This window comes from Rhinoderma darwinii, chromosome 7 (assembly GCF_050947455.1).
Source record: "Rhinoderma darwinii isolate aRhiDar2 chromosome 7, aRhiDar2.hap1, whole genome shotgun sequence".
In the NCBI taxonomy this organism is placed as follows: Eukaryota; Metazoa; Chordata; class Amphibia; order Anura; family Rhinodermatidae; genus Rhinoderma; species Rhinoderma darwinii.
This window is the reverse complement of record NC_134693.1, coordinates 16,168,636-16,191,824: the sequence shown is the minus strand read 5'-3', so window position 1 is coordinate 16,191,824 and position 23,189 is coordinate 16,168,636. Positions and strand designations below refer to the sequence as shown.

The 23,189-nt window shown below is 44.8% G+C and overlaps 1 protein-coding gene across 2 annotated transcripts in view; it reads right to left on the bottom strand.

Annotated features, from left to right (window-relative positions):
* The window catches only part of LOC142657627 (serine/threonine-protein kinase TNNI3K), a 227,442-nt gene extending 205,031 nt beyond the window's left edge, over positions 1-22,411 (bottom strand). Inside the window, exons 1-4 of one of the 2 annotated variants that reach the window (XM_075832841.1) lie at positions 22,242-22,403; positions 14,335-14,502; positions 10,935-11,027; positions 2,780-6,085 (exon numbers count right to left, since the gene is read on the bottom strand). In XM_075832841.1, the coding sequence (XP_075688956.1) occupies positions 4,662-6,085; positions 10,935-11,027; positions 14,335-14,502; positions 22,242-22,314 (1,758 nt within the window). In that variant the 5' untranslated portion in view covers positions 22,315-22,403 and the 3' untranslated portion in view covers positions 2,780-4,661. Of the gene's footprint in view, positions 1-2,779; positions 6,086-10,934; positions 11,028-14,334; positions 14,503-22,241 lie in introns of those variants that run through there. The other variant, XM_075832842.1, reaches the window with a different exon arrangement.
* Positions 22,412-23,189: the final 778 nt, after the last annotated feature.

Here is a 23,189-nt window from a genome sequence, read left to right as displayed (position 1 = left end):
TTATGTGCAGAGAGAGGAGCAGACACGGGCAGTGATCCCGAGGTTGATGTATTGTTGGAGGCACATTGAACATATAAAAACAGCTTAAGTAACCCAGTACCATGAAATATATTTAATGTGATAGAATATCCTGCTGTTCAGTTAATAATCTCAAACAAATGATATATAAAAAAAATAAAAAATTATTTAGATGACTGGCTAAAAAGACGGCTTGTAAATCTAAAAATACTGATATTTGTAATATAATTTCATTAGCTTTGTGTAACCAAGAACCATAAAATAAAGTTGATTGGTTTGCTCTGGTTGAGTAGTCTGGACCGCCCCCTTACAGCTGTTACAAGGCAGTTAGGGGCGGTCCAGACTACACAACACAATGTGCAGATTTTTCTATTTCTATTCTCTCCTGTGTCTTCCTGTGGTCAAGCGGACATTACAAATTTGTTTCGTTTATGAAATAGCAGCTATTTAAAAAAAAAATAAAATAAAAAAAAATGTTAATGCAAACTTTAGGCTCTGTTCACATTGTGTTGGGGCTATACGTAAGAAGTATACATTATGAGTATTCCCCGGTGTATACCTCCAATTCATGCCACTGTATAACCCTACACTGGCAAACGTCAGCCATTGGCCAAAATGTAAAATTTTTTATTTTTCAGTATCTATTTCTTTTTGCGGTGACCCACTGCATTCTCCTAATAAAAAAAAAACATAGGCCAAAGGGACAATCTTTTGGCCTCTGCCGGGTCAATGGGGACCTATGGTTACGTTCCATGTTTACGCCCGGTAATTTCCATGCACATACGCCAAACGTTTTAACATAGAATGTGAACAGAGCAACCAGTCAGATATGGCAGTCCATGGAAGGTGTCCATTGATACAATGGCTAATATTTGATTGATACACGTGACTGCCCCCTACTGTCTTTCTGCACAATGGTTCTCTCAGGTTAGTGTACAGGTCAGTAGTGTCCATCTAAGAGACATCAGGATGACCGCAAGCACCATCTACAGCACACACATGAGGGTGGTAACCGTCTGTGCAGATGTACAACTCTTCAGTCTTGACTTTCCCATACTGTCTACCTACAAGATGACGCTTCCATAGCGGTAAGGCTGTTAGAACAAAGCGCACGACAACCTATGGCTTCATACGATGGAGCTGTAGTTACTCCACACGAGAAATTCTCTGAATACCTCCCTAATACGGCATCCAAAGGAACAATTATTTTTTTGGGAGGTATACAGAGGTACGGTGGGACCCCATTGACAACTATGGGTGCCGAATTACAGCTCTGTACCACTGGGAGCCGTTATACACCCATGGGCTCAAATACAATGAGAACAGAGCCGAAAATACCTCCAGAAGCGAATAAATCAGAGATTGCTTATCCCCCCGATCCTGGAAGGAGCAGAGCCCGTACATAGGCACAATGTTAAATATCACTATATAATGATCTTATGTTATTTTCCATGTTATGCGATAAACACTCCCATCACACAGAGGGGAAATTACAGCGAGTGTCACATTAAGAAAGTAATCTAATCCATTATCACAGCCAGACATGCTCTTCGACGTTTCTTATTCCGAGACATAATAGTAATTAATGAGAATGATCACTAAATCCTTCACTTGCAGCTCACTTCTAGGGCTCCCTCCCAGAAAAATGCTTTATTTACAAGCGTTATCGTAAGACGCCACGTTGGGCTTGGTTGTTCTGCAGAAATCCACCGAAGGCTACAGGCAGACATTTGCTGAAAGCGGAGTTAGGTCGTGTCATTAAAAAAAAAAAAAAAAGCACCCCTACATTCTGAACAAATATTCAAGGTATGATGTTTTTTTCTCATTGCCTTCATTTGTGGAGAGCGGTCAGAGCTCTGAACCCTTTGTATGGACATAGAATTTAATTCTGTTTGCCTGCAACCACCACCAGGGGGAGCTCAGGAGCTGACTGTAATGAAACAGTATGCAGTAATCACCTCACATCTCCCTCTAGTGGTGGCTGCAGGAAGCCAGAATTCTGCTAAATGTTTTTGTTATGCCTCTACCGGTGTTATGCCAGATAATATAGATGTGCAATTACTACTTTCAGCACAAAAATCAGTGCCCTTTTTCAAGGCAGTTTAATAACGTGACTGTAGGGTCCCGTGTTTTGTGCCGGGGATCACCATCAGCTTGCGTTACCCACTTCCTGTTGCCTACAAGTTTGTCTCCCTCTACTTCGCACTGCCTGAACGCTGCTCTCCCAAGCCAATAACCCTTCGGTCATGGCTGCTGCCTCTACGCTGACGTGACTCCCCTCATGCCGGACAAAGCCCTCCTAGGCAGCGATTGTATGGAATTAGTTTGAACTGCTTACTTATAGCCTGATGAATGAAATTATGCCCCTTGCCTTTCCATGTAGATCTGCTTAACACGCCCCCTCAGGCCCCATGCACACGACCGTAAAACCGCGGACCGTAATACGTAATGGGTGTCCGTGCCGAAGAACGGTGCCGGGAATTATGGAGCATGTCCTATTTTCTGTATTTTCCGGGCTGTGCTCCCATAATTTGCAATTGCGGGCCGTGATTACGGGCACGGCCGTGTGCATGGGGCCTTAACTGGGCTGATCACAGAGGGATCTTGGGAGATGTAGTTTCGGTGAGCATGCATGTATGAGCGGGGCGGCTTAAGAGGGAGAATGTACTGGATGCAGGGGCTGATGAAGAAGGCCCCAACATGGCGGCTGCGGCTGTAAAAAATCACCAGGTTGCGGAAAGAAGAAAGACTGCGCTAATGATTACAACAATGCAATTGTTTTATTTAACTACCAGTGTTGGTTATACATGGAGATAAAAAAAAAAAAATTGCCGCGGTTTCGGAGCTCAAAAGGAACAACCTATCACACAGATATAAAAAATAATGAATGAACACAGAATTTTGGACCAATTTAGGCTAAGAGGTGATCCCAATAAATGCCCGGTATGTCAAACATGCTTTATTTGCTGCAATTATGGGGCAGACCTGAAGTGTGCCACTAAAATCCGGGCTCAACTGCACAAACTAGGCCTGCGGATAAAGAGGACCACCGACAGCAAAAAATGATCCGGCCCAGTAAAACGATAATTGATGTTTCTGGGGACTAGACGTCAGACTATAGTGTAGGTTGTTACTGTTACACTAATCCCAATCCGTATATATTACTAGTAGTCAGTGCTTTTATGCCAAATATCTCCCCTCTCCGGCACAGGTTATTATGCCATTACATTATACTGGATATATTATATATACCAGTTACTATTCCTCGCATTAGGCATGGTCCTTGGAATGCCCTGGGGTCCGCGCTGGGGTTCATATCTGGGGTTTCCTCCATGATGTCAGTATTGACAGCAGAATTATTGGATTCAAAGGCAAAGATCAGAGCAATTCTGATCTTCACTATTAGGGAGGACGTTCAGGTGAATATGACAACTCCCCTGTGCAATTTTTTGTATCTGTCAGAGGAATTGTTTAGGAAAAAAAAAAGTCTGCTTCTTTAATTTTTTTCAGAAACAGCACCACTCCAGTCCATAGGCCTTGTCGGGTATTGCAGGTCAGCCGCAGTAACTTGACTAGGGATGAGCTGCAATACCAGACACTGTCCATGTACCCACATGTTGCTGTTTTCTGGGGAAAAAAAGCAAACCCCTTTAACCTACTTTTCCCATAAAACATTTTATGGCATAGAACCCCCCACCCCTTTTAATGTAATGAAGAGTGACCAGACCTGGCCCCTCCTCGGTTAAATTCACATATATTAGAGCGCCACCAATCCCAATTTATTGCATTAAAGTGTATTATAGGAATAGCCCTTTAATTTGACGATTATTGTGACCCTACCCGATATGCAGAAAGGACAAGAAGAAACCCACACAGCAGACTAAATGCGAACTACACAAACCCTAAGGGCTCGTCCACACGTAGCGGAATTGCTGCGTTTCTTTCCATCCGGAATTGCGGACAGAAAATACGCAGCAGAATACGGTGGCAGGAAAGTGGGTGAGGATTGACAGATCTCATCCACACGCTGCGTAAAATTTCCGACCAGATATTGACCTGCGGTGCGTTTTTTTCAGAGATGTCACCATCCCCCAGCATTGTGAAAAACTCAGCAAAATACGCACCATTTTCTGCAATAAAAAAACGCAGGAAATTATGCGTTTTTTCCGCATCGGAATTTCTGCTAAATTGCTGCAGAAATTCCGTTGCATGTGGACAAGCCTTTAGGCTACATGCACACTTTGCGTAATTTGATGTGGAAAATCTGCACCAAAACGGCAGCAATACGCAGGAAATTTGCAGGCAAAAACCGCACCGGATCGTGCGTTTTTCAGTACGTTTTTTTTACGATTTGATGCATTTTTCGGCGCATTTTCATGCTGCGAAATTTGGTGCGATTTTCCTCAGCACTAGGCAGATACAATTCGGAAGCGGAAACGCAAGATAAACGGACATGCTGCGGATTCTAATAAATGCACCGCAGGTCAATTTCCATCCTGCAAAATACCGCCGCGTGTACACGAGATTTGCTGCAATCTCATTGATTATGCTGGTTGTGTACTACGCTGCGGATTTCCCGCACGCAAATCCGCATCGTGTGCATTGACCCTAAAGTCTTATGACATAACAAATATGGCTTCCAATTAAGAAGCGGCTCCGATTTGCCGCTGAGTCTGGATTTCTTCATACAGGACTTGTCTGAAGCTCAACATTTCATTGATGTTCTTGTATGACAACATCTCCTGGATGGAAAGCCTCCTGGCCTCCCCAAGATCCACCGCTGACTTGCTGTTTACGGCCTTCAGCATCTCCACGGAGGCCGCAACGGATTCCTGCAACGTTGCATAACACGGGAAAAGACGGGCCTGCCATAAACTCAAAGACTTCTGTTCGCCGGAGAAAAGCTCGTCAGAAACCCGGACGCCCCAGAGCTCCAGACGCTGAACGAGGCTCGTTCCGAATATCTGAAGCGAGTTCAGATCCGACAAGGAGGCCACGTTTTTCTTTAAATTATCCTCAATCCCCAACAAGACGGTTGCATACATTACTCGGCCATCAATCATCAGACTTAATGAACTCACGAAAGATTTGTCTGGGATGACACATCTAATACTTATGCATGAGCCGCTGATAACACAATATTCCCCCACGGAGACATCGGGGCCCAGCCTGGAATATTCAATGACTGTGCGAGGCGAAACTTTGCATTTTGCATCTATTACGCTTTGAATGACACGGGCCTTTTGACTACAATTTTCATCTTGATCCGGAACGATGCTAAAAACTTTTGACTGTAATCCGAGTTCCGCCTGGAGGGAAGTATCCGAAGTAAAATGATATAAATATTCTTGCAAAGTCCCGATGTGATAGAATTTGGAGTTATTTAAAACGACGACAGTGAATTCCGTTCCTCTAAGAAGAAAGAAGATTTTTCTCCGCACTTCCGTGAGCTGGGATTCTACTTTCGAGACGTTGGCCGTGTTTTCTGTATAGTCTAAAGTTGCTTCGGGACCCAGGGCTTGCAAAAAATCCCCATAGGCATCGATTTCACAGTTAATAAGCCCCAATTCTTCAAAGAATCGGAGCAACACCTTGACAGTATCGTGATCCATGTAAAATAGACTATCCGTATAAACCGCTTCGGACCTAGAGACATCCGACTGGGTCCTCGAAAGAGCGGGGTGAAGGGTTACGGCCCCCGTCTTGTGCATTTTGTCAATGCTGGGCTTGTGGAGGTAAGATCTGCACGTTCTATATTGTAAATCTTGATATTCGGAATCGGAATCGTCCAACACAAACACCCCGTGCGTCGTCCCGATTTCCAGTGTCGATGGATGCGCCAAAGCTGTAATGCCCGGCCTGTTGAATGCTACCGCCGGACCGCCGCTGCTGTAAAGTTCTATGTCGTCCGCGCATGTTACTAATACGCCTGGATTCATATTGGAGGGGAAGTCTACGTAAATGGCCAGTTTCAGGTCTAGCATTTGATAAACGGGGTCTCCGAAAGGTAAAGCCGTGAAAATCTTTCCCAGTGCGCTTGCATTCGGTAGTCGTTGACTGTAGCCGCCTGTAATAAGACAAAAAAAATGAAAAAAAAATCATATTGAACTGAAGTAGAACTATATAGTCAACTATAGGGAGAAGTGCTAGATCAGGGGTCAGCAGCCTTCGGGATTCCAGCTCTTGTGAAACTACAACTCCCAGCATGCCCTGGCAGTTTTTAGATGGAACGATAAAGCCTCTGGCTGCCAGGGCATGCTGGGAGTTGTAGTTTCACAACAGCTGGAGTGCTGAAGGTTGCCGACCCATGTGTTAGATTATCAAACATGTCAGACTACGGGAAGTTGGGTTGAATCCTAATAGAAAATGAATAAAAAGGAGATCCGCTAATGATCCATGTGGTCCTATGTAGCGGAAGCCATGACGCAGACATTCCTGTAGTAGTAATATGGGCTCTATAAGGGTAGGAACACACTGGGCAGATACGTGGGTAAAAGCACACGGTGTATCCATCCTGGAAACCGCAAGGATCTCTGTCTAAATAAACTTCACCAAATTGTGGTGCAAGTTTCGGACGGCATGGTCGCTATGGAAATCCTGCAGGAATAATAATAATAAAAAAAGTTTATACTTACCCCGGGCCATAGTCATGGAGACGCGCCCCCCACTTCTAAGCGTAGCCCGGCCTCCTTGGATGACGCTGTAGTCCGTGTGACCGCTTCAGCCTTTGATTGGCTTCAGCAGTCACATGGGACGAAACATCATCCCAGGATGCCGGGCAGCGCTCAGAAAAGAGGATCGTGTCGCTAGGACTCCGGCCAGGTAAATATAAACTTTTTATTCGTTTAAAAAAACAAAAGTGTTTTTTTTCTCTCACTTGTGATTTTTGCGGCGGGACAACGTTTACACCGCAAAATTCGCAACATATGCCCCTTTGTTGCGGAGTTTACCGCCCCATTGAATTCAATCGGGAAAACCCGCAGCAGAAGGGAAGCGATTCCGCAGCATAAATTGACATGCTGCGGCTTTAAAAATAAAACTTTTTGTGAACCTTTTTTTGGCTGATTTTTTCCGCTGTGTGTGGATGAGATTTGTTTAAATCCCAACCATTCCGCTGCTACTGTATTATGCTGCGGATTTTCTGCAATTAAATCTGCTGCGGAAAATCTTGCAGTATTTACGCCTAGTGTGTTCCAACCCTAAGGACTGCAAGGGTAATACAAGGGTAATACAAGGGAAATACAAGGGAAATACAAGGGTAATACAAGGGTAATACAAGGGAAATACAAGGGAAATACAAGGGAAATACAAGGGTAATACAAGGGAAATACAAGGGTAATACAAGGGTAATACAAGGGTAATACAAGGGTAATACAAGGGAAATACAAGGGTAATACAAGGGTAATACAAGGGTAATACAAGGGAAATACAAGGGTAATACAAGGGTAATACAAGGGTAATACAAGGGAAATACAAGGGTAATACAAGGGTAATACAAGGGTAATACAAGGGTAATACAAGGGAAATACAAGGGTAATACAAGGGTAATACAAGGGTAATACAAGGGTAATACAAGGGAAATACAAGGGTAATACAAGGGTAATACAAGGGAAATACAAGGGTAATACAAGGGTAATACAAGGGAAATACAAGGGTAATACAAGGGAAATACAAGGGTAATACAAGGGTAATACAAGGGAAATACAAGGGTAATACAAGGGTAATACAAGGGTAATACAAGGGTAATACAAGGGTAATACAAGGGAAATACAAGGGTAACACAAGGGTAACACAAGGGTAACACAAGGGTAACACAAGGGTAATACAAGGGAAATACAAGGGAAATACAAGGGTAATACAAGGGAAATACAAGGGTAATACAAGGGTAATACAAGGGTAATACAAGGGAAATACAAGGGTAATACAAGGGTAATACAAGGGAAATACAAGGGTAATACAAGGGAAATACAAGGGAAACACAAGGGAAACACAAGGGAAACACAAGGGAAATACAAGGGAAATACAAGGGAAATACAAGGGTAATACAAGGGTAATACAAGGGTAATACAAGGGTAATACAAGGGTAATACAAGGGTAATACAAGGGTAATACAAGGGTAATACAAGGGAAATACAAGGGAAATACAAGGGAAATACAAGGGTAATACAAGGGTAATACAAGGGAAATACAAGGGTAATACAAGGGTAATACAAGGGAAACACAAGGGAAACACAAGGGTAACACAAGGGAAACACAAGGGAAATACAAGGGAAATACAAGGGAAATACAAGGGAAATACAAGGGAAATACAAGGGTAACACAAGGGTAACACAAGGGTAACACAAGGGAAACACAAGGGTAATACAAGGGTAATACAAGGGAAATACAAGGGAAATACAAGGGTAATACAAGGGAAATACAAGGGAAATACAAGGGTAATACAAGGGAAATACAAGGGTAATACAAGGGAAATACAAGGGAAATACAAGGGAAATACAAGGGAAATACAAGGGTAACACAAGGGAAATACAAGGGTCATACAAGGGTCATACAAGGGTAATACAAGGGTAATACAAGGGTAATACAAGGGTCATACAAGGGTCATACAAGGGTCATACAAGGGTCATACAAGGGTCATACAAGGGTCATACAAGGGTAATACAAGGGTCATACAAGGGTCATACAAGGGTAATACAAGGGAAATACAAGGGAAATACAAGGGAAATACAAGGGTAATACAAGGGAAATACAAGGGTCATACAAGGGTAATACAAGGGAAATACAAGGGTAATACAAGGGAAATACAAGGGTAATACAAGGGAAATACAAGGGAAATACAAGGGAAATACAAGGGAAATACAAGGGTAATACAAGGGTAATTACATCAGACACCTGATGGTCCAGAAATCCCAATAATCCGGCAGGTGACAAAAATAGTGTCATTTTAAATCCTGACCGTCGGGTGGGTCCTAAGACTAAATATGTTGGAGATCCATTTAAAATGTTTTTTTTTTTAATTATCTATTGAGTCTCCATACCGGTGTCAATATTAACTACTACAAACCTCCAGCAATGTCCGCGCCATATTGTCATCACCGCGGCGCCAACGTGAGGATGCAGACATTTAAGCATTAAGAACTATACCATATGAGGTCTGCAATAATTAATGTACATGGGGGTTCATTAAATACATTCTATTTATTATCAGGACCCGCGAGACTATCAGGTCAGTGTTATGATAATTGTTTTTATGCTATGGGATTTCCAAACCATTGGGTGCTGGATTATTGGAATTTTCCTGTATATAGGACCATTTAATTTAGTAAAAGACGGATATCAGAAGAGCAATGACCCTATCGGCCCTATTCCTGATATAAGCCGTGAAAACGAGCGACGATCAACGAGGCAGCTCTTTGATCGGAGCTCGTTTACTCCTTTCACAAGGAGCGATGATCGGTTATGTATGGGGACGAGCGATCATTGCTACAATCGCTCGTTCTCATACATTTCCATCATGTCGGCAGCACGTCGTGGGTTACACAGGGAGACGAGCTGCCGACAACGATAATATTTCCTGCTGCATAAACAAGCAGATTAGCAGATGATCGAGCATTTGATCGTTGATCGGCTGATCGTTGCCCCGTTTACACAGGACAATGATCGGGCAAACGAGCCTTCATATGAAAGGGCCCTAAGAAACTCTCACATTGGCTCATTCAATCAATTTAATAGGGGTTTGGAAGTCTTCTCAGAAAGATGTCACATGACAAGTGATCTGTAGTAGCTGCTTGGGAGGTTTCGTTGATCCAGGGATTCATTCTTAGGCTGGATTCACACGAGCATGTTCGGTCCGTAAAGGACGGAACGTATTTCGGCCGAAAGTCCCGGACCAAACACAGTGCAGGGAGCCGGGCTCCTAGCATCATAGTTATGTACGACGCTAGGAGTGCCTGCCTCGCTGCGGGACAACTGTCCAGTACTGTAATCATGTTTTCAGTACGGGACAGTAGTTCCACGGAGAGGCAGGGACTCCTAGCGTCGTACATAACTATGATGCTAGGAGCCCGGCTCCCTGCAGTGTGTTTGGTGCTGGACTTGCGGCCGAAATACGTTCCGTCCTTTACGGACCGAACATGCTCGTGTGAATCCGGCCTTATGGCCATATTTGTGGAAAAGGAATTTTTCCCCCCGACTAAAACGAAGACCGTCAGTAATTGCCTCCTAGCGGTTTATTTGTGCCTTTCTCTGGATGAACACAGCATAATGGACTTATGTTCCGGATTATTGGACGGTTATAGAAAAGTAGATCAACTCACTTGTAAGGGAAGAGACCAAAACAAACTGTTGAGGGAGTTGTCCAGAATTTAAAAAAAAAAAAGAAAAGAGGGGTCTGCTTTTTTTCCCCTCCCAGAAACAGCGCCACACTTGTTTATGGGTTGTGTCAGGTATTGCAGCTCATCACATTGACTTGAATAGTTCTGCGATGCATTTTCCTGCACAGCCGGTGGCCGGATGCGCCGCTGTGCAGGGAAAAACAATGTAGTGGATGGAGCGCCAAAACCAGCACTGTCCTAGAGGTTGGACCCCCCAGCGATCAGAGAGCGATCCTAGTGATCACTTTCTGTGATGGGAATATAAAGCCCTTAGCAGGCAATGACCCCGACAGAGACCATTAGACAAACTCTACTCGACACGGGAAAGGATGTTTGGATAATTGAAAATCATTACGAGACCCATTCAATTTAAGCGCATTGATTATGTTTAATTAGTTAAAACAAGATCACTGGAGATTATCTATTGACAAAAAAAAAAAAAAACAACATATCCCGGGCTGGCTAATTATTCATTGTCGAAACAACGTGTATAATGGGAAAATTATCAAAGAAATGCTGTGATTGATAAATGTACAGACATACCGGCATGAATCAGTATCACCGTATAGGAATCCAATTCTCTGGGATACAGCTGCTGGAGGCGGTGCAGGGCGTACAAGGTCGATCCTCCATTTCCTTTATTTACAAGAATAAAATACAAAAATTCTATATTAGAACATTTCTAGGTCAGAAGAACAACCCAGGTAAACGCTGCGATCTCTAATGATTGAGGAGGGTCATTAACAAAAGTATTGCCAAAGGGTTTTCCGACCCCTAAGGATAATACTGTTATCCGACCCCTAAGGATAATACTGTTATCCGACCCCTAAGGATAATACTGTTATCCGACCCCTAAGGATAATACTCTTATACTAATAATATTGTGCCGCAAAAAGTAATATTCCTACTGTTTAACCCCCTAAGGATGAAGTCAAATTTTTGCCTTACGGGGGTTCTCCACTTTGGACAATCACTACCTGTTAGAAGGGTCCCTTGATAACAAGCTGATCAGAAAGGGTCTCCCCAGCGATCAGCTGTAATCTGGCATTAAGTGTTGAATTTCCCTGCAGCGCCACCACAGGAGAAATTAAGCATTACACAGTGTCCATTCAGACCAGACAGGTCCTCCAGAGCAAGATACGCACTATGTAACCGCTCTCCACGCTGGTCAGAATTCCCTAATAGGGTGTATGACAATGGGTTTTCTAAAGTAGACTAATACCTTTAAGCCAAGGTAATTTTTATTTTATTTTATTTCCTTCTTGCATTCCGTCTGCGATAACTTTTTCATTATTACATCTACATAGTTATTTGGGGGGCTTGTCTTTTGCGCCCTGACACTCCATTCAATGTCTAGGAGCCGAATGAAATGAGCATAGAAATTTAAAGGGCAGGGCGCATGCTTGTCCGCAGGTCAATTCAAACCCATTCCCGGTGCTGCAGTGGGGGGGGGGGGGCAAGGACCCCCGCTCTAGTGACCAGTAGGACCCTCCAGCAATTAAACATTTCTCACTTACCATGTGGATAGGCGATGTCCTTCATTGTACAACTTTGAGGGGGAAATCAAATAACCTTTTTGGTATAAAAATGTCGCAAACTGCCCAGAAGTGGCAAAAAATTTGACACTCAAATGTGTGGGCAGAGCTTAGCTAATGGGGCGTGATCATCCGCGGGCAATGAAGACAGAACATGGAGGGCGCACTACAAATCACCCCCATGTTCTGTCTTCAGTGCCGGCGCCGCCGCTCCTTAGTGCAGCGCCGGCCGCATCATCTCATGCTGACCGCGTGCACACACTTATTGTCAGGAGCCGGGCAATATCTGTATTACACAGCCGCAGCCCCGCTCCAACGGCGGAGATCAGAGAAACCTCTCAACTCCGCCGCTATTCCCCTGAATGCTGCGATCAAAGCTGACTGCAGCATTCAAGTGGAAAATGAGAAGGGGGGATGCCCCTTGGATCGCATCACGGGGAGTCCCTGTGACCCGATCGAGGGACATACCATATATGGGCAGACAGCTCAGGGTCCATTGAAGGACCCCAGGGCTGTCTGACCATATTTCCTGTTGGGGCATACTGAGGTAAGTCCTAACAACTGCCTGTGTACTATCAGTATATAGATATATGCCGGTATATGAAAGATTCAAAATAAAAAAGTAAAATAAATAATAATATTAAATAAAAAAATAAAAAACACACACACACATTTTTACAATAAACCTTAAAATAAAAGTCTCAATAGATAAAAAACACACATTCGGTATCGTCGCGACCGTAATAACAAATTTATAGCGTCATTTATGATGTTTACTCTGTTATAAAATAACATCATTCTTTCACTTATTAATGTGAGGCACGGGGTGAGATTAATTTTGAACCTCCATCTGCCTCACATTAATAGTAATTAACCCCATCATGTACCTCACACATTAACCCAATGTTGTCCATTACGACTGAGGAACATGATGGGGTTAATTACTATTAATGTGAGGCTGATGGAGGTTCAAAATCCATCACACCACGCGCCTCACATCAGAAAATGGAAGAACTTTTTTTTTAAATTATTATAGTTTTGGTATCGAGTATCGCAATATTACACGAAATATCGGTATCGAAGTCCAAATTCTGGTATCGTGACAGCCCTCGTTGGCATTATTCTTAGGTGGTGAAAAAACAATGTTAGGTATCAGATTTGCATTTGGACCTGGGTAAATACTTTAATCTCGGCATAAACTGCAGAAGGGTCTGATCAAAATGAGGCGGTTCATAAATGGCTGATAACCCCACTAACACTGACTGTGGGTGACAGATGTGACCGGCCTCCAGACCCCCGCTGCTCCCCCAGCTCCCGCACAGCAGCCGGGGGTTAATGCTGTCACTATCTATGAGAAAACATAGGGATCGTTTAAATCGCAGAGATTTTAAAGATGCTGTAAATCTCCATTATCCTAAATTTCAATGTCCGAATATACCAGATAATCAGGGACTGGCAAAGACATAAATACAGTAAAAATTCCTTTAATCCGGCATCTGACATCCTGGAAATTCCGATTATCCAGCACGTCTTTCCTTGGATGGAATAGTAGACGTTGCTCTGGTCACATCTAAACCCAGGGGTCAGGCAACAGCAGCAACCAAACCCAGGGGTCAGGCAACAGCAGCAACCACTGAGCCATAGATTTTTTTTTTATAATACTATACAGTGAAATTCCATTAATCTGTCACTTTATAGTCTGGAAATCCCGCAACCAGTGAGCCACAAATTTTATAATATTATACGGTGAAATTCCATTAATGGAATCAATGTTTTCAAAGTGTTTCACCTATAGAAAATGCTCGGCCAATAACCACATCACAAAACCGTGCCAATATGCCGTAAAACGCGTGCCGTTTTTGAGCGTGCCTCACACGACCGCATCATGTCATCCCAACCCGATTGACCGCAGCATATTTTGCACCAGCATTCATTCCAGTCTGTCTTCCCGGAAGCCCTCTACCTCTACGAATAAATTGTATGTCGTCTTCTACGATGTCCAATAATCCAGAACATCTGATAATACGGCACCGACCAGGTCCCAACAACTCCAGATGAAATGATTTTTTACTGTCTACGTACATACGACACGCTCAGGGACCAGAGGCGCCGATTCTTTGTGTTGTGTGCGCCGCACCTGACGCGATTCGGTGACAGTTCATTATGTGGCAGTGCCCGGTGGGTGCGCACAGCAGTTATTTGGGAAGTCAAGTGTTGTAGAGAAGATTAGAGGGGACGCCGGTTTGTTTCTCTAACTAACAATAAGGCTCAGGGAAGGACGGATATTTATAGGCTCAGATCAAACGCTAATTGGCAACCCGTGTGCACAGCGGCAGACACAAAGCCACCGGTGGAATCTCTGCTCCGGGCTTAAGACTACCAATTATAAAAATAGCTGAAGAGCTCACCTATTTTTGGTCCCGATGGATCAGAGAAAACGTGATAACGAACTCCGAGAGGAAGTTCTCTCCTCGCCAGTTTATCAGCTATCTGCTGTTGATAAGCCCGCTCCTGTTGTTTGTCGGCCGCGGTAATGACAACCACATCCCAGCATTCCCCGGGCTGCACTTCTTTACCTGCACGGGGTATAAGCAATAAAGAGAATCAGACAACGCGGAGAACCATCCAGTTTGATAAACTAAAATACTCATTACACCAAGTTCTATGCTTTGTTTTACGCCAGAGTAAAGGAGATCAGAATTTGCGCCATTTTACTGCGCTTGCTTTAATAAATGTGGCCTTAATGCCCTTTTACACGAGCCGATGATCAGGCCAATGAATGTTCGTGGGAATGATCGTTCCCGATCCTTTGCCTGGTGTGTCGGGTGGCCGCGTTTTTCTGCGGCAGAAAAAACGGTCGCTGTGTAAACAGGATGTGCTGCAAATGTATAGGGTCGAACAATCGTATTAATGATGATTCGTCCCCGTGCATTCCGATCAGAGCTCTGGAGTAAACTAGCGCCGATCCATATAACGTATTGTCGATTGGCGAACGTTGACCTGCATGTGCAAAAGGGCCTTTTAATGTATTCTTCTGACGTTGTGGATTTTAGGTGCGGATCCTACACCGCAAATCCACAGCAATTGACCGATGAAACTCCATCCACACGTAGCAGAAAAATTCCATTGCGGAAATTTGATATGTTTATTTATTTTATTTTAAATCCGCAGCACGCTCATTATGTTAAATCCCTCCTACTAAATCACAGCAACATCGCAAAATAATTATAAATTCAATGAAAACTTTATTGTTACATATAAATAGATAAAAATACATGAAAAGGGAAGTATAAAGTGCAAAATGCATAAAATAAGCCAATCGAATACCCAGATACAGGAGAAGTGGAACATACAGACCAACGGGTAATACGCCACGACACGCGTTTCGCCCTGCATCTTCTGGGGTTCTGTTACCCCATGGTCTGTATATTCCACTTCTCCTGTATCTAGGTATCTGATTGGCTTATTTTATGCATTTTGCACTTTATACTTTTCTCCGGTCCTTGTATACTTATCCGGTTACATTGATCGTAGCATTTGCACTTTCCCTTTTCTGTCATTTAGTAGGAGGTATTTAAAGGGGTTTTCCACGATCGGACAACTGATAACTTATCCACCGGATAGGTCATCAGTATATGATCTGTGAGGGTCCGAGACCCGAAACCCCGCACCGATCAGCCGCCTCTGGGATGTTTTGAACGGTATGCAGTAGTTGGAGCCAGCAGCAGATGGCTTCCAACCACTGCATAGTGGCCGTTCTGTAGAACTGCGGCTCTGCTCCTATTCACTTGAATAGGACCTCGGCCGCTATTCCGTGACCGGAGCCATCTGCTGCCGACATGGACGTCCGAAGCCTGGAGGCAGCCGGAGCAGCTGATTGGTGCGGGGTCTGGGTGTCGGACCCGCACCGATCATATACGGATGAAAAATCCGGTGGATAGGTCGTCAGTTGTCCGATATGTGTGGAAAATCCCTTTAATTTTTAGACAGCACCCGTTTTCCTTTTTGGAGCTAGTACAAGCCCCTTTCTCGTAGGTGGGAATGCTCATTATGTTGTGGAAAAGCTGGAGATTTTCGCAGTGAATTTCACTCTTTTCAATTCATAAGGTGAAATGCACAGCAAATCCGCAGCAAAATACGCTTGTAACGCATTCAGATTTTGCCACGGATTCGGCATGGATTTGCAGTGAAATTTTGCTATGTCTGAACGTAGCCTAAACTCAGCCTTGTTAGAGAACAAACCCCACATTTACTCATCACTTTTAAACTTGGCGAATGACACGAAAAGCCCAAATTTTATCGCAGATTCGTGGCACGTCACCGCTTGCATCTTTTTTTGGCCCAGTTTATGCCACCAACTAGTGCACACTGCTTAGTAAATGGGCCCTAAATGCCTTTTTCATGGGCCTAAAGAAGGACATGACAACACGGTGCCCCAATTAGGAGCTTCCCTTGCCCTATTAGGGCTTATTCAGATGAATGTGATATACGTCTGTGCAACGCGCGTGATTTTCACGCGCCTCGCACGGACCTATATTACTCTATGGGGCCGTGCAGACAGTCCGTGATTTTTACGCAGCGTGAGTCCGCTGCGAAAAACTCACGACATGTCCGTTCTTTGTGCGTATTTCGCTCATCCCGCACCCATTGAAGTCAATGGGTGCGTGAAAATCATGCACACCATACGGAAGCACTTCCGTGGTACACTCATGATCCGCGCAACAGCTGTGAAAAGTATGAATGAAAACAGAAAAGCACCACGTGCTTTTCTGTTTACAAACATCCAAATGGAGTGTCATAATGATGGCGGCTGCTCGAAAAGCACGCAGCCGGGCATCATATGATCATGACACACGCAGCTGTTAAGTGCCTTTTGCACGCGTAAAACGCCGCATTTTTTGCACGCGCAAAACGCACACGCTCGTGTTTATCTGGCCTTACTCCTACATGGGGCAAAAAAAGGGACAACATTGTGGGCACCATAAAATTGTACCAGATGAGTATATTTTTGCGCCAACATTAGAACCACAAACCCCGACCTGACCACGGGTCTGAGGACTTGTCCACACACAACAGAATTCTGCAGCAGTTCCTTTGAAAGTTACAGACTTTCCGCTGCGGCTAAAATGCACCGTTTCCTGCGTTTTTCACAATGTTGGGGGATGGTGACGTCTCCTCTGAAAAACGCAGCAAATCTGTCCACTTTCCGCAGCAGGATTTGACCTGCTGCAGTCCGAAAATTACGCACCGCAGGTCAATTTCGGCTCTGAATTTTTGCGCAGCGTGTGGATGAGATCTGTTCAATCTCACCCACTTTGGTGCTACCGTATTCTGCTGCATATTTTCCGTCCGCAATACCGGATGGAGAAAACGACACAATTCCGCTGCGTGCGGACAAGCCCTAATAATCCGAATTACCAGCAATGTAGATCCTACGACGCAGTTAGTTCAGGTCATTAGACCAGATGCCGGGCCGGGATTAGCCCAGCCCTGCCGTAGTGATATATTATTATAATATACAGACAGGCTTTACAGATGGTGCTCACTTTGACGACACCCCCTCAATATTCAATATTTTCAGCGCGTTGGAGGCAATATATATATATATATGACAAGAGGTGTAAAATCTGCCAATATGCTGCTTATATAACTCCTGATTAATGCAGCGTGAATTCCTATTAATCACAATTGACCCATTTCACATATAATTATCTATGAAAGATAATTACGAGGCTTTTCAAATTCTACAAAAAAAATTATTTTTTTTATCAAGACAGTCTAATGGAAAATCTGGCCTTGTTGCCCATAGCAACCAATCACAGTGCAGCTTTTATTATTCCAGAGCAGTTTAGGAAATATAAACTGAGCTCTGATTGGTTGCTATGGGCAACGAGTTCTATGGATCCATAACACGGCGCCCATAGACCGCTATGGGCCCATATTGTACGTCCGCTCGCCTCCCATTCCATATGGACGTTTTTATTCTCACATATGGAATCTGTTTGAAAAAAAAATATTTTGCCATGCTTCATCAGATGACAAATTACAGGGGAATTCTCCAATAGAAACATTAGGCCCCATATATAAAACTGTCTAAGCCCTTATTCACACGTCAGGGTTTCCCGGCCGGGTGACGGCCGTTCATAAAACGGCCGTCACCCGGCCACAGTAGGAACAATATACCCCTAATGGGGCTATTCACACGGCCGATTTTTTGACGGGCCGGGAAAACCCGGACGTCAAAAAATGGGACATGCCCTATTTTCGGCCGTTCTATGGGGTGGGGTAATACACGGCCATGACTGGAATATGTCCCTAGTGACGGCCGTGTCTACCGTCGCTCGCTCTCTCCTCACAGCGCAGAGTGCATGTGAGGAGGAGGAGGAGGAGTTTATGCCATTCGGACGAAGCGCTGTATGCTGGAGGTAAGATTCTACAATGTGGGGGTGCTGTATACAGGGGTACTGTGTGGCAGGGCCGGGGTGTACAGTAGGTGGAAGGGAGCGCTGCGCTGGCTCCCTTCCCCTGCTTGTTTTAAAAGCGCCCTGGCCCGGCGACACCTTCCATGACCGATGGCGCCGCTAGCAGCTGCTGCTACTACTGTAGCGACGCCACTATAGCACAGCAGCGAGGTATCTCTCTGCTCTGCTATGTGCGTGCTAGTCCCACTTTAGCTCCCTGAAGGAGCGGAATCCCCGTGTGTTCGGGGATTCCGCTGCTGGAGAGAGCGTTTGATGTCTCTGTCCATATATGGACGGTGACATCAGGGGAAACTCCTGAAGCGGAATCCCCGAACACTCTGTGACCGGGGATTCCACACCAGGAGAAGCCAGTAACGTTCAGTGTCCAAAAATGGACACAGACGACAGGGGCTTTTCCTGAAGTGGAATCACCGGCCACATGGGGATGTGAATCTGCAAATCCGGACCGTAAAATAACTTGGCCTGAGTTTTTGCGGTAGCAGCAAAGTGGGTGGGATTTAAACAAATGTCATCTACACGCTGCAGAAAAATTCAGTCCAGAAATTCACCCGGGGTGTGTAAATTTAGTTGTAGACAGTGGACGGATTTCCTGAGTTTTTCTGATGTTCTGCGTCATTTGCTGCGGAAATTCTTACAGGGGGTGGAAATGACATCACAGGAAAAATAAATATCACATGACACAGCCCTCGAAAAAAACGCACCAAAAAAACACAGCAATAATCTGCACTATTTTCCGCAATAAAAAACATGCATGAAATGATGGCGATTATCTGCTGGTTGATGCGTAAATGCTGCAGAAATTTTCTGCAGCAAATCCGTTACGTGTGGACAAGCCCGAATGATAAACTCGACGAGTCTCGAATGAGGAGAAACCACTCGCTCATGTGTACCTGCAACAGGGGTAGTCACCCAGCTCGCCCAGATTCCTGAACGTCAATTTTGCCTAGTAATGCCGCCATGCATCCCCCGTTTTCATATACTTGCAGAACTAGGCAGAATGGTTCTTCAGAACTTTAGGAAAGCTGAGTGGTAACCACTGCGGAAGCCAAAATCCAACCCTTCACCCAGCTTTCCCAGAAACAGATAACTATCTATAACATATTCCTGAATAGAATGTGAGTGCAGAATTGTAACATCCCTGACAATCCCAGGAAAATAAATGACAGTCCCCGGCCGTCGAGTTCCCTCCCGCTAGATCCCCGTCACATAAGACACGGCGCCCGTTCGCTTCCCATTTGCATGCAGCGCCTCCGCTTGGTGACAGAATCAATTTTGACACAGTAACCCGGCTCCCGGGGGACCTGCAGGAGGCGCGGCGGCTAAAGACAGAGGAAGGAAACAAGATTCATTAAAACTTAGGAGTGGCCTGAGGGTGCGGAGGCTCCGGTGCCGCGTCTTCGCTTGTCAAATCGGAAGCGTTTACTGTTCATTTACCGAAGATTCTGTCACCGGATATTTAAATGAGACTTAATTACGAGCGTTCCCCTCTGTGCTGCCGCCTATCAGTAATGGCTGCAGGTACGAGGATGAGGCGGGACGCCGGATTGTTAAGCAGCGGCATTATCCCATTCTCCACGCCAGTCGGCTGGCAGCCGGTGTTAACCCCTACACTGCCACACGTATTCCGATTCGAGCGCTCTGCGTGTTTTCATGGAGCTGTACATTTGTCACCGGCAACGGGAGGGGATTGCATCGTAGGAAACGATAAAAATCTTGGATTTCAACATGCCTGATACTTTGCCCCCCCCCCCTCCACTGTGAGATAAGCGGTGCCAGTAGTGTCTGTCAGCCGCTTATCCTCCTCTCACTATGGCAGAAAGCTTGGGTGTTCTGCCGGTTCGAGTGTGCACGCTTATGGGGGACTTCGGGGACAAAGCCGTCTTATGTGCAGATACGGCTATCGGGTGTGACTACTCCCCTCCCCCTCCTTTGGACTGGTTCAGATGTGATGAAACGGTCACTGTATTTTTGGCGCAGATTACAGGCAAAATCTGCACAGAAAATACCCACAATTCATTGAGCTTTTACACCTGCGTTTTCCCACCACTGACTTGAATTGGACAAAAAAAAAAAAAACACAATGAAAAACGCAACCGATTTTGGTGCTAATACCGCCCTGTAAATAAAATGTAACGATTTTCAAGATCTCTACTTGCAGTCGGTGAATATATATTTTTTGAGGTAGACAGAGGATGTCACGACTATGGACCAGTGACACAGGTGCAGGGTTCTCACGTTGCAGACGCCCCCGCGGCTGAGGTGTGCCTGTGATGTGGCTAAAACCGCACCGACATGTAGATCGTCCACGGTGGGCAAAAGCACTGCAGGTAAAGGCGCTTCAACTTTTAATGGCCGTGCGGTTTTGTAGCTAAACGTCAATTTATTGTTCAGTCATTAACAATGAAAACGCTTTCACCTGTCAATTTGAAAAACGCGCCAATCTACATGTCGGCGCTGCTACAGATGCATCGCGGGAGCACCTTGACTGCAGTGCGTCCGCAACGTGAGAACCCGGCTTTAGAGCTCTTTCTTATATTGACCCATTCACCTGTGCTAGCTGGAAATAGCCAGAACAGGTTTTCAGACTCTGTGTGATTCCATTCACTGGCAGCAAGCAGAGATATTAAACAGAAACACAAATTATATTAGAAAGTTGCAGAATCATTACACAGGGATTAAGCTTCGCTGATATAAAACCGGAAAACCCCTTAAGGCTCAGTGCACACGACGCGTATTACGTGCAGTTTTGCCACGCGTGTTTGCGTGCGGTAAATCCGCAGCGTAATACCGTACCAGCATAGTCAATGAGATTCCAGGAAATCTCGCGTACACGCTGCGGTATTTTTCTGCACGTAAATTTACCCGCGGTACGGATTTTAAAATCCTCAGCATGTCAATTTATCTTGCGTTTCCAAATGCGAATTGGATCTGCCGTGGAAAACACATTTAGGTGCGGTTTCTACCTGCGAATTTCCGGCGTATTGCTGTGGTTTTAGTGCGTATTTTCCGCAGCAAAATACGCAACGTGTGCATGTAGCCGCGGAAAACGCGATCTCTGCCTCCCATTGATGTCAATGGGAGGTCAGAGACGGAAACGCCTGAGGAACGGGCATGTCGCTTCTTTTTCCAACAAGCGTTTTTTACCCATCGTGATTTCGGAAGTTTTTTGGCGCGATTTCCGACTCGGTCTCCGCGTCAAAAACAGCACAAAAATACTCTGTGTGAACTAGCCCTAAATCTCTCACAATTGCTGCACTGTATCGGAACTACAGCGTTCTCCAATTTCTATTATTCCGTATAGGGCAAAAAATTAAAAACGACAGGCGACATATTACAGCAGAATTTTCAGACACGTTTGCGTCTTCCGGAGGTTTTTCCTGTCTGATAAGAACTCGCCGTGCATCCCTATTATTACAGATAGATACCGGTCACGTTGCTCATAGCAACCAATCAGCGCTCACGTTTCATTTTACCAGTGCGGTTCAGGAAATAAAAGCTGAGCTCTGATTGGTTGTTATGAGTAAGAAGTGCGCTGATCTCCTGCGGCAATTTTTCATGTGTCCATAATACGGAGAATTTCAGCAGTTGGATCTTTTGCGCGATACGACACTAAGAAGCGAAAAACAGCCATCTTGTGCGTCTTGTCCATTTAAAGGAAACAGAGTCACATGACACCAGCCACCATATTGCGAACTTAAATAAGAGATCATTATACACATATTACATGACAGGATTATTATTGCAGTAAAGTCATGTACTACTACTCCCAGCATTATTATAATGTACTGCACACTTATGTGGACGTGATCTACAGGTGGGCGGAATGTCTGTACCTCGGAGGGAGCTGTACTGTGCCAGCCTACGGCGCGTCTCCCCCTGTAGACTGTCAGCTCCTAGGTCACACATCCTGGCAGTAGAGACAGAGGTGGTGGCAAATCACAAGCTCCGCGACCTCTGACCTCTGGCGTCACCTACCACGTCTACTTAGCAGCGGCCATTTTTGTTATGGGCGAGGCTGAAAGGTAAGGCGGTGAGCGTGAGATGTCGCGCAGTAGGCGGGGCTCTGTTTGAGGGGAGGGTGACGGGTGACCGGGGTACAGTGACCCGTGTGTGGGATGGATGTTCTTAGACGGATTTTATCTGTCATCTACTCATAATAAAATATGTTTCGAGTGTATTAGACTAGAAGTATATCTGATTATTAATACATTTCCGCAAATGCATCCAATATGTGCCAGCCTGAAATGCCCCTATACCACTGTGCCAGCCCTATATGTCTATATAACTCTGTGCCAGTCTCATGTGTCTATATAACTGTGCCAGTCTCATGTGTCTATATAACTGTGCCAGTCTCATGTGTCTATATAACTCTGTGCCAGCCCTATATGTCTATATAACTCTGTGCCAGTCTCATGTGTCTATATAACTGTGCCAGTCTCATGTGTCTATATAACTGTGCCAGTCTCATGTGTCTATATAACTCTGTGCCAGTCTCATGTGTCTATATAACTGTGCCAGCCCTATATGTCTATATAACTGCCAGTCTCATGTGTCTATATAACTCTGTGCCAGTCTCATGTGTCTATATAACTCTGTGCCAGTCTCATGTGTCTATATAACTCTGTGCCAGTCTCATGTGTCTATATAACTCTGTGCCAGTCACATGTGTCTATATAACTCTGTGCCAGTCTCATGTGTCTATATATCTCTGTGCCAGTCTCATGTGTCTATATAACTCTGTGCCAGTCACATGTGTCTATATAACTCCGTGCCAGTCTCAT